Genomic DNA, 11,420 nt, shown 5'->3' on the forward strand with positions numbered 1-11,420 from the left:
GAAGGGGGGGGGGGAGGGGGCGGGGGGCGCAGGGGGGGGGGGGGGGGGGGGGGGGGGGGGGCGGGTGGCCAGGAGGTGGGCGGGTCCCAGCATGTGGCACCGGAAGGCAGACAGAGGGCTGGGCAGCCGTGGGGGGCACGCGAGGGCCTGTGTGCCCAGAGTGGGAGGGGAGGGGGGGGGAGGGGAGCGGGTGGCCCGGAGGTGGGCGGGTCCCAGCATGTGGCACCGGAAGGCAGACAGAGGGCTGGGCAGCCGTGGGGGGCACGCGAGGGCCTGGTTGGCCTGACTGTGCCCTGGGACCGGGGGGGGGAAGAGGGGGGGTTGTTTTTGTTCCCGGCTAACACTTTGCCTTTGTCTCATGTTCCTCATCTCGGCTCTTCCGGAAGCACGTTACTACCACCAAGGAGGTAGAACTCTGGCGCCCGGGCAACATGGGCGGCGGGGGCTGCACGACACCGAATGCCCAGAGGTCATCGGGGCACTGTTGGCCTTTCTGAGGCCCTCACCCCCAGACATCTGTGTGGCAACCCTGGTGGTTGGTCGGTCCCACGGAGCCTGTTCTCTGAGGGAATGGGCGGGGCCTGGAGTCCATCGGTCTCGGCCGCCTGCTCACTGTGTGCCCTGCCCGCGGCCATGGCGCCGGCCCTCAGGGGAGGGAGGGTGTGGGAGCCCTTTGTGCAGAGGAAGCAGCACTCAGCCCGTTTCCTCCGCGTTCCTGACGCTACCTGACCAGAGGCCACGCTGGGGTTGAGGCCTGACCCCCACGTGCTGCGTCTCGGGCGGCTCTGCCCCGGGGGGCCCTCCTCCCCGTCTGGCCCCTGACCACACGGCGGCAAGTGGCAAAGCCAGAGCCTTGCCCGGGTTTGGGGCAAAACCCAGGTCCTCCCTACCGGCCTACACGGTGCCACGCTCAAGGGTCTGCTGGATCCTAGGAGAGGGCGCACTGGGATTCATACCTGACGGTTCCCGGGGAGGGGCGCCTGGGGCTCAGTGGGTTAAGCATCTGACTCTTGACTTTGGCTTGGGTTGTGATCTCACAGTCGTGAGATCTAGCCCTGTGTTGGGCTCTGCACTGGGCATGGAGCCTGCCTGAGATTCTCTCTCTCCTTCTCCTTCTGCACCTTTCCCTGCTTGAGAGCACTCTCTCTTGCTGTCTCTCAAAAAAAGACAGAGAAAAAAGGAAAGAGAAGAGAAAAGAAAAAAGAAAAGGAAAGAAAAGAAAAGAAAAAGATTGCTGGGGAAAGAGGCACCAGCAAGAGCTGAGCAGGGTCTGGAAGATACTAGAGCTTAGGTTACAGGGAGAGAGACATGTTCAGATGAGGTCCCATCTCCGAGCCGAAGTCCCAGCCCCAAAGCCTCCTGTCTTCACTCTTCACCAAGTGCCAGCAGTAACCCCGACCCTTCTTCTCAGCTCTCCTCCCGCCCAGCCTTACCCCTGCCCCGCTGACAGCCAGGTGGTTGGTGAGAACAACCCTTCTTCACGGCCCACACTGCCAGGCGCCCGCCCGTCCAGTCTTCGTCAGCCCAGGGCGGGCGTGTTCCAGTTTACAGCTGAGGAAAGGAAGGGCCGGAGAGGCGAGCTGCCTTGCTCAGCAGTGGCCACTTAGCCTTCGGACCCGGGTGACCTTAACCCCTTCAAAGCCACGTGGACCAGTAGATCTAGATTTGCCAAGGGCATACTTCGGACAGTGAACACCCCTTCAATAGGGGAGCTGGCCTTCTCAGTCCCTGGAAAGTTCACAGCTGTGATCCATTTTTCTGCATTTGCAAAGCGGCTGTTCATAAGACTGAATGGTTCTCAAGATCTGTGCTGATTTGTAGGCTGTGTAAACAGGGCTGGTGTGGACCAGGGCAGGGCGGGGCTGTGCTTGGGTAGAAGGCTCCCGATTTCATGAATGGTTGGACCCCAGAGAAAGCGTTTTCTGTGGAGAGCTGTGCCCTCCACATCCGCCTGTCCCACTCAGAGCCATTCTGCAGGCAAACGGGTGAAATTTCTTCCAGGTGACATTTGCCTGCCTTCCTGTCTCCTCATATTGCTGCTGATAAGTCCCAGAGGAGAGAAGCCTGCACAGTCGCCGAGGTGATGCTGGCTTCGGGGGGATGGATGTCTCCATGGCCCACTTTCTCCTGACCCCGAAGCCTGCTGACCCTGAAGCCCCCTCCATCCGGGGGCCTGAAACCGAAGGACGCGGGGGCAGAAGGGGACGGCCAAGATATACAACGGCCACTCCACCCTGTACGGCGTGAAAGTCACTGTCCCTGTGGTGGATCTGGAGAGGGTGAGGCCTGGGGGTCAGCGCTGTGGCTCCAGGACAGCTCGGCCCGGCCATCTGGCCCAGGACCCTCTGACCACCTCCCCCACCCCCCGTCTTGTTTCCCTGGAGACCCAGAGGCCTCGCAGAGGCCTGCAGCCACACCTCTGCCTCCACTCAGCCCGGTGCTTCCCCCAACTACGGCTGCAGGCGGAACAGGCACTCGTGGGGCTCACACGATGGGGGGTGCCGCCTCGGGGGGCCCACCAGGGGGTGCCATAAAGCCCGTGCCTTCGGGAGCTACAGCCACAGAGGGACCAGGGAAGAGCCACAGAAAGATGTGGCCTCATGGGCTTCTCCCCGCCAAGCGCAGGCCTGGGCTGGAGAAGGAGTACGCTGGGTCCCCCCAGGACGGAGAACAAGAGAGTAACACGGAGGGGAAGGGAGTTGAGATGGGGCAGAAAGCGGAAGTCCGTGTGCCTCAGGGGGACATCAGGACAAGCAGGAGCGAAGCAGTTAGCATAGCTGTGGAGAGAGTTTGCCCAAGATGAAGAAATGTCCCGCCAGGGGCTGAAAATCCATTTTAAAAGGCCCACGATTAGACGCATCCGACAGAGTGTTAAATACGAGAATGGAGAGGCGTTCTAGAAGCACGGGGAAGAGTCAGGTGGTCAGCCCGCCGTGCCCCAGTGGGGGGCGGTGGCGCATGGAATCCAGCGGAAGGGGTCCCAAGGGCCCCTCTGCCTGCCTGGCGTGACGACGGGAGGCTGGGACGAGGCCCCACGTGTCCTAGTACGAGGTGCCTGAGATCCCGTCCGTGCCGTGGACACGAACCAGGGTGGTGATGTCGAGGGCGAGAGGGGAACAGCTCACGGCTGCATCCTCAGGGCCCAGGGAAGGGGCAGGCCTGAGGATGCTCGTCAACACGGGGGTGNCCGAGCTGCTGAGGATTGCGCCGCGTGCTGCTCGTACCTGATGAGCTCGGTTTGTGTGAGTTCTCTTCACACGATCCCGGTGCTGCCCCATTCCAGACCCTCTGCGTGGAGAGTTACTAACCTGAAGTCTCCCTGCCGGGTGACGGGGGCAGAGCCGCGCCGACAGGGGGTTTCTGCGCTTTCACCACCCCCGCCCAGCGCCCTGGCCACCGGTGTTGCTGCTGAAAGGCCACGTTGGGTGGCTCCGTCCACGGCAGCATAGGTTCCGGCGTGGACCTGGCCTGAAAACCAATCGGTGGGTGCACTGCAGCCAAACCCTCGTAAATAAATAGGTCTGTGCCCCTCCCCCTTCCCGGCGTGGGACCTTGGGCAGGTTACTCAGTCCCCTGTGCCTCGGTTTCCTGATTTGTGCAGGGGTGAGAGATCCTAGCAAAAGCTACTACGAGGGTGAGTAGGGGGTGCCTGGCGTGAGGCCCGAGTGTGTGTCTGTACGTGTGTGCGAGTGAGCGAGAGCTCATACCCGCAAGAGAGAGAGAAGGGAGAGGGCCGGACAGGAGGAGTCAGCAAGGAGAAAGGCTGGTCGGCCCGCTGCGGCACAGCCTTGATTCACTTGCTTTTTGTTCCATGTTTTGGAAGAGAAAACAGACTCATTGTTTGTAGGCTCTGTACCTACTCTGATTTTTAAAAAAGGATAAAGGGTCCCCTGGATACTGCAGAGGTCACCTCTAGGAAGCGAGGTTCTAGAAAGGCTGCATGTGTTTCTGAGACACGTCTGGGCTAGTCCAGCTCTCTTCGCCGTGTGCATGCTGGTCCTGAAACCAGGCTAACCACCTCTGTGCGAGAACGCTGCAGGGGGCGCGGTCACAGGGTCACAGGCGGCTGGCCCGTTAGGAAGCGTTAGGAAGCGTCGTAGGCGGCAGTGCTGGGGGCGCAGGGCTCTCCCAGCCGCGCCTCGGCCCCCCTCCTGCAGCGCGGAGCCACGTGGAGCCGCACCCACTGCCCGGCCCTGCTGCCCTGTGATGGCGCTTGACCCCGAGTTCTCTGGTTCTGCCCGAGGAGCACCCGGATGCGGATGGCTGCGGGGTGCCGGCCCGCAGTGGGTGCCGAGTGAGGCGGCGCATCCCGTTCCTGCCCCCCGGCGCGGCCCCCCTGCCCACCCGCTCTCTGTCCCCACAGGCCCCGCAGGGTGGAGCCCGTGTGCTCGGGGCTGCAGGCCCAGATCCTTCGCTGCTACCGCGACCACCTGCAGGAAGTGCTGCTGTGCTCGGACCTGGTCAAGGCTTACCAGCGCTGCGTGAGCGCCGCCCACAAGGTATGGCCTCGCCCTGGGCCCGGGCGGGGACAGCTGGGCGCGCGGGGACGGGGTGCGGGGGCTGCTGGGGGCACGGGGAGGGGGTGCCNGGGGGGCGCGGGGATGGGGTGCCGGGGCTGCTGGGCGCTCAAGCTCGTCTGTGCTAAGTCACCCGGGCTGACCTTGAGGCCGGACTCAGGAACCTTGATTTCCTGTCACTTCCTGGTTCAGAAGCTATGTCTAGCTGATCCCGTGACTGGTCTCAGAGATCTGGGCTGGGAAAACAGGGCCCAGGGCCCACTAGGCTGGGTCTGGGGGCAGCTCTGAGCTCTGGGTGTGGGAGCGGGTCTGGGTCCCAGCGTCAAAGGACCAGCCACCTAGTAAAGGGCATGCGTGTGCCACCCACTCCTTACCTTTGAGCAGCTGTGGGTAGGCGCTCACAGGAGGGCCCACGGTGCAGGGTGGGGGTCACAGAATGGGCAGGGGCAGTCCTGGGAAGGAGAAAAACCTCTGGGTTCAGGGAGGTGGAAGAGGGGTGTGGCCCCCTCGCCTGGGTGAGGGAGAGAAGGGTACCTCATAGCCCACCCCTTCCGTGCGGGCCTGAGGGGCGTGCTGGTGCCCAGCCTCTGGTGAGTGGGAGGGGGTCACGGTGGCCCCAGGTCTCCCGCGCGGCAGCAGTGAGGTGTCCTGAGGTGTCCATCTGAGGATGGCAGCGGGCCTCCCCCTCCCCCAACTGCTATTCCTCTTCTAGACAGTTCCATCGCTCTTCCCAGGCCCCGCAGTAACTGCTCCAGTCCAGCCCCGGGCCCTCCCCGTCGTTCACTTCGGGCACCGGACTCGGACCCCCCAGGGGGCCGGCCTGTTTGTCCAACGGGCTGCGGGATGGGGCTTCCTTCCGATGGAAAAGCTTCCCTTTTCCCAAAAGGAGACAGGCTGCCGTACGTACTGGTGCTGGAAAGGCTGAGGTCGGAGGTCACAGCGGCCTGGCCCAGTCCTCCTCACTATTCTTTCGGCTCCGGCACGTGAGGGAAGCGGCTCCAGCACCTGCAGCATCCACACGCGGGGCGCGGTGTGCGTGTCTGGGCTCCGAGGCCCAGCCGTGGCGCCCGCTGCCCAGGGTGGGCTCCGCTTCCGCCCCGGGCCCGGCAGCAGCTCCGCTCGGACCTCAGATCACGCTTCCTCCCCACCGGAGAGCGCGGAAGGCTCTTTGCTCGATTTCAGGTTGAGCCAGAGAGACCGTGCTCCCGGAGCGGAGTGGAGCTGGGCCAGTCGCTCTACACCACGAAACGTGACCCTCTTGTGCCCGTCACATCTACCAAGGCGTTTGTGGAGCGAGCACGAGAGCCCTTGCCCGGTGGGCTCGGAGGACCAGTGCGTGTGCGTATGCACCGTGCGCCTGGCTTTCCACCGAGGGGGCGGCCGAGGCTCCTGCCTCCTTGATCCCCGCAGAGCCCAGGCACCCCTGCCCCCACTACCCTCGCCCTCTTCGTTCTGGCCCCGCGGCCAGAGTGTTGCGCCCCGCCCCCAGCCGAGTGTCTTTAACAAACACATCTCACCAATATCTTCATTGCACTGAGGCCAAGATGTGATTACGAAGGAAGACAGATTGCATTTAACTCCAACGTGTTCTCTGTAGCTCGCGCCCGCCCGGGAGAGGCTCTGGGGCACTGCCAGGCCTGGCTCCCTCCTTCCCGCCCCACCCCCCCCACTCCAGTGTTGTTAAAGCCTAAATTGGAGACCGAGCAACTGGCAGCAGCAGGGGCCGGCCCCACGTCCGCAGCGTGGCGAGCGCAGCGTTCCTTCGGGAGGCACAAGCCGCCCCCACACCCGAGGGGCCTCGGCGCCCGCGATGCTCCCCGTTGCTGCCCTGCGCCACACTGGGCCTCAGAAGGCCCCTGGCGGAGCAGGGGTGTGGCTGGGGAGGCCTCCGGCAGTCAGGGAGTGGGTATCAGAGGCCCGCGTGGTGAGCAGCAGGGGCAGGGGAGCCTCCCCGGGCCTCCTGCGTGGTCCCTTCCATGCCCCGGGACGTGGGCCTGTGTGTGGACGTGGGCGTGGAGATGAAGAGAGAGGCACAGCCCCAGGTCTCAGGGACCGGCGGGGGCGGGGGGGCACCTTGTCCATGAAACAGTCGCACTCGTGGGGCATTCCAAGAGCCGGGGACCCCGCAGAGGCGAGGCTTGGGGGGGCACAGGGTTCCCTAAGGAGACGGCCGTGATGAACTGTGACCTGTTCTCCTTTGCAGGGTTGAGGAGCCCTGGGTCCTGGCCCGGCAGCGACTCGGAGCTCAGCAGGAGGGACCACAGGCCGCAGACCCCGGGGCCGTGGCGGTTCCTCCCGGCGCCCGCGAGGCCTCTGTGCCTGCGGCCGCCCCGCCTTTGGGAGATGGAGGGCGTGCGACTGTGCGGGAACAAATAAAGCAAACGTCTTTGTTTTCCGTCAATCTCGATGCTGGCCTGCAGCCGCCGCCCCTGCGGCCGTGCCTGCGCTGAACCGAGGCCACGTAGGCCGGCCGAGGCCGGCTGCTCCCCTTGGGGCGCCCCCAGCCCGGCAGGCGAGACAGGTGGAAACCCCGCTCGCTCGTGCTGCAGCCGCAAAGGGCCGCCCAGAAGCAGGTACAGCTGAAAATGAAAAGAGGGGAGCGCAGGTCCTCCTGGGGCCGGCTTCCCGACACACGCTGTCTGAGCTCCAGCCCGGACGCTGGGCGCCTGGGACCCCGGATGCAGGGCTCGGAGCACAGAGCAGGCAGGGCTCTTTGCAGAAAGCAGATTAGGGGCTGGGCGGGGGAGGGGGATGCCAGGCCACCCCTTCAGGGGGAGGGGGTCCATCTGCGAGACAGCGCCACGGCTCTCAGGGGAGGGTGGGCTCACGTGGGGTGGGACAGAGAGCCGGGGGGAGCCCTGCGGGCACTTGGGGGCATGGCCTCCGGGAGGCTGGTGGGCCAGGCCAGGGGACAGAGCAGGGGGGGCCGCTGAGGTTAGCACGCCTCTGGANTTCCAGAGACGTCCTATCGGATGTGCGCCACGCGCCGGGGCCTCTCCTGCACCCTTCAAACGTGCTAACTCGTTTAGAGCCCACGGCGCTGGGGGACAGGGCCGCTCCCGCCCCTGCTTTCCAGACACGGAATCCCGGCCCTGGCGGTGCAGTGACTCGCCCCAGATTGCACAGAGCCCACACCGCCGGTTCCCGAGCCGGGGTTCTGGCTGTTTGCTGGGCCGGCGGGGACGTCTGTGCAGCGCTCGAACCTGCCTGCTCCAGGGACCCCGCTGAGGGGGCCGGGCCTGCCCCCTTCCCCTCAACTCCCACCCCCTGACTGGGGGAGTGTGGGCCCTGGCGAAAGACGTGGCTCGAGTTCGTGCCTTTCCAGCGTCCCTACTGAGCTGGCGAGGCCCAGCGGTGCCAGGGCGGAGTCTCAGCTGGCGCCACCGCCAAGGTGGCCGGGACCCCTGGGACGGGATCTCTTGGGAGGCGCTGGTCTGTGCCCCGGCCACATGCCACCGCCGTGCCCGCCCGTGAACGGGGGGCTGAGGCGGGGGTGAGAGCAGCGCGCAGGGGACGTGTGCCACATGCACCGGACACGGGAAGGCACTGTCAGTGCAGCTGTGGGGGCCCCGCGCTGAGGCTGCTGCTGGAGGAGGCGACTCACGTGACCTCTCTGGGGGGACACGTTTTAAAGTGAGCACGCACACACATGCACACACACACAGTCCACCCATGTGGTGCTCACAGAAGACCTCACCTGAGTAATAAGGGCACAGTCTGGTCGAAAATGGAAGCACAGAGAGTGACGCGGCGGCAGAGCCTGAGATGGCTGGAGCGGCCGCGTCACTATCCGGACGTGGCGCTTACAGGTGACGGAGGTGGACGGTCCGAACGCTACCGGGCGAGTGCGGGAAGGCTTAGAAACCCCAGGAGTGCGTGCAGCGGATACAGGCCAAACAAGTGAAGCGAGGGCGACCAGGCAGAGACGGGCAGCGGCCAGGCCCCGTCTTCGCCAGCGACCGGGAGCCTGCACAGCATCTGCCAGCTCCCGCGCCCCACGTTAGAGCAGCCTGGGGGGCGTCCCGGCCCGTCCTGCCCTCTGCCTCCTCCTCAGCCGCAGGGGCGGCCCTGAGGATGCTCCCGCATGCGCAGCCTGCATTCTAGGGAAGCCCGGGGAGCTGGTAATGTCACTGTGTCCTGCGCACTGCAAACAGTGGCCACCCCGGTCCTCCCCCCCGCCCCCGTGGGCTAATAGTCCCCCAGGAGGGATTAGCAGGAATTGTCTTGCACATAGAGTCCACTCGGAGTTGTGTCACACTCACACATGGCCTTGGAGGTCACTTGTGATGCGGCCCCAGGAGCTCTGGGCCTGGGCGCTCAGGCTGCCGGAGGCAGGGAGGGCTTCTCTGAGGAGGCGGAGCTTCAGTCATTGTCAGAGGGCTGAACCAGAGTTGGCCGGGTGAAGCGAGTACTTCGTTTATGGTAGTATTTACAGCAACAGCAGAATCCTGGAAGCAACCTAAATGCCCAGCGACGGGGGATGTGCACTCCGTAAAGTGCCGTCTGTCCGTAAGGCGGCTCCGGCGGCAGACAGTGGCGAGGAGGGCCATGGTACCCAGCACGAGCTCTGTGCGCTCTTTTTAAAAAAAAAAAAAATAATAAGCAGTATATTACGTTGTGAACCCATTTGGGGACGCAGAAATATCATCTATACACATACAAAAACATACACTTAAGAGAAAGAGAAACATACACATACAGAAAGAGAAGGCCAAAAGGGGTACACCGAAATGGTGGTGCTTTCTTCCGGGGGGATGGGATGATGGATGTGTCTTGTTTTGTTTTTTAGTCATCGACTATGTTTTCTGTTCTAAAGTGACCTGAACGCTTCCTTTCAACCGTCCCCAGGCTCGATGCCTTCCGGGGGCGGGGGGGGGGTGTGTGGAAATGTGGCCCCCTGCAGCCCGGTCAGCGCGATACACGGCCCTCTCTTGCTGTGGGCTTCCGGACCCAGTGGTTGACTCCTTGGCAGAGCCTGGTTTTCCTGGGAAAAGTGCTTTCCTTGCCTGCCAAGCAGGGGCGGGGAGGGGAGAGGGGTCGAAGCCTGCTTAAAAGGAGAATTCAGGAGGGGCGCCTGGGTGGCTTAGTCGGTTAAGCGTCCGACTTTCGCTTAGGTCATGATCTCGCGGTTCGTGGGTTCGNGGAGTGGGGCAGGGCAGACACCCCCGGGACCCCGTGGGGGGGTCACAGCGGCAGGAGTCTCCCTCCGTTATTTTTATCTGCCCAGCCAGTGTTGGCATTGAATGCCTACTGTCTCGGTCATTCTGGGTGCCGGCGACGCATCGGTGAGGAGAGGAGCAACGTTGCCCTCCGAGAGCTTAGAGATCTGGGGGTGGGGGGACAGAGAAGATAAAACCCATGGCTGGCTGTTTGCAGTGGAGAGAAGGGGGGCTCCCAGGAGTGGGGAGGACAGGACCCACCTGCGCCCCCACTCCCAGACAGGGCGCCTGCCTGCATGGCCCCCGCCCAGGAACGGCCCCGTCCAGGTTGCTCTTCAGGAAGAAGACTTCCACTCCATACCTGATAACCCGCCTCATTAAATTTAATGGGCCGGTTATTCCCATTAAATAAACATCACCTAATTATGAAAAACATATTTGCTGAAATTCGACTATGGCACAGATAAACCAATTATACGGTTATTCAGCCTCAAAACACACTCAGTAATGAAGTGGGGTGCAGGCCACAGCAGGGAGGGCTAGGGGGGCGCCTGGAATTCGGGGCCCCCCGCCCCACCCCTCCCCACTACCTCTCCAAGCTTGGGGGGTCCCTGAGAGCCACAGCCTGGGCGGCTGGAATCCCTTTCCCACTAGTGACGGAGCCTTGGCGCAAACGGACTTAAACACGAAGAGTGTGTCGGTTCGTGTGCCTGAGAAGTGCAGAAGGAGGCTTCAGGCGTGGCTCGATCTGAGAGCTCAAGCACAGTGCCTGGGGCCGGGTCTCTCTCCTTCTGTCTCAGCACTGTTCTCTCCGTCGCCTTCCTTCCCGGGCGTCATGATCTGCCCCGGCGAGTCTTGCCTCGTAGAGAGAGCTCCTCCTTCCCTCCGGCTGCAGCGCAGGGTTCATGGGCAGATAAGAAGCCGCTCTGGAGCTGACACAGGACAGTACCAGGAATCTCCGGAGAGGCCAATACACATAGGAAAAAATGCATGCCCCCCGTCCTTAGGACTCACCAGGGAAACGCAAGGCACAGCCACAGAGACCTAGCTCCGCACCCCGTCTCACGGTGGCAGTTACGAGGACAATTCCAGGTGTCGGTGAAGCGGGAACAACCGTTGGGACCCACGGACGCTGCTGCCAGGCGTGTAAAGTGTTTACACCACTTTGGAAAACAGTTTGGCAGCTTCTCGGAAGGTTAAACGTCCGCCTGCACGGGGATGCAGCACACGTATCCTGGGTCGACGTGCGGAGGGTGGATATGCGTGTGGTCTAAGTGGTGCACGCACGGACGTTCAGGCTGCCTTCTTTCATGGCCGCCGACGGAAAACAGTCCAGATGTCGGCGCCCGGGGCGATCAGTCAGTTGGGCGTCCGACTTCTGCTCAGGTCACCATCTCACGGTGCGTGGCTTCGAGCCCCACGTCGGGCTCTGTGCTGACAGCTCAGAGCCTGGAGCTGCTTCAGATTCNCATTTTCTGTTATGGCATAAGTCTGCCACTTTGCTTTTCGTTTCTGTTTCCTTTTTTCCCCCGTTTTCGTTTTCCTTCCTTTCTGTGGGTGACGTGAACACATTTTAGAATTCAATTTTGATTTATCTATAGTGTTTTTTGAGTGTATCTGTTTGCATAGATTTGTAGCAGTCGCTCTAAGGATTACATTTGATGTATGTCCTTACCACAGCCTCCTGGATTTTACCAGTTTGAGCAACGTGCAGAAATCTCTCCTCTCTTTCCATCCCATTACC

General features: G+C 62.8%; 1 protein-coding gene across 2 annotated transcripts in view; it reads left to right on the forward strand.

Moving 5' to 3' along the window:
* CHCHD6 (coiled-coil-helix-coiled-coil-helix domain containing 6) overlaps positions 1–6,918 on the forward strand; it is a 221,492-nt gene extending 214,574 nt beyond the window's left edge. The window contains exons 5-6 of one of the 2 annotated variants that reach the window (XM_077780877.1): positions 4,364–4,499; positions 6,721–6,918. In XM_077780877.1, coding sequence (XP_077637003.1) covers positions 4,364–4,499; positions 6,721–6,893 — 309 coding nt within the window. In that variant the 3' untranslated portion in view covers positions 6,894–6,918. The remainder of the gene's footprint in view (positions 1–4,363; positions 4,500–6,720) is intronic. The other variant, XM_077780878.1, reaches the window with a different exon arrangement.
* The last annotated feature ends 4,502 nt before the right edge of the window (positions 6,919–11,420 follow it).

Source organism: Crocuta crocuta, unplaced genomic scaffold (genome assembly GCF_008692635.1).
Source record: "Crocuta crocuta isolate KB4526 unplaced genomic scaffold, BGI_CrCroc_1.0 scaffold299, whole genome shotgun sequence".
Classification (NCBI taxonomy): Eukaryota; Metazoa; Chordata; class Mammalia; order Carnivora; family Hyaenidae; genus Crocuta; species Crocuta crocuta.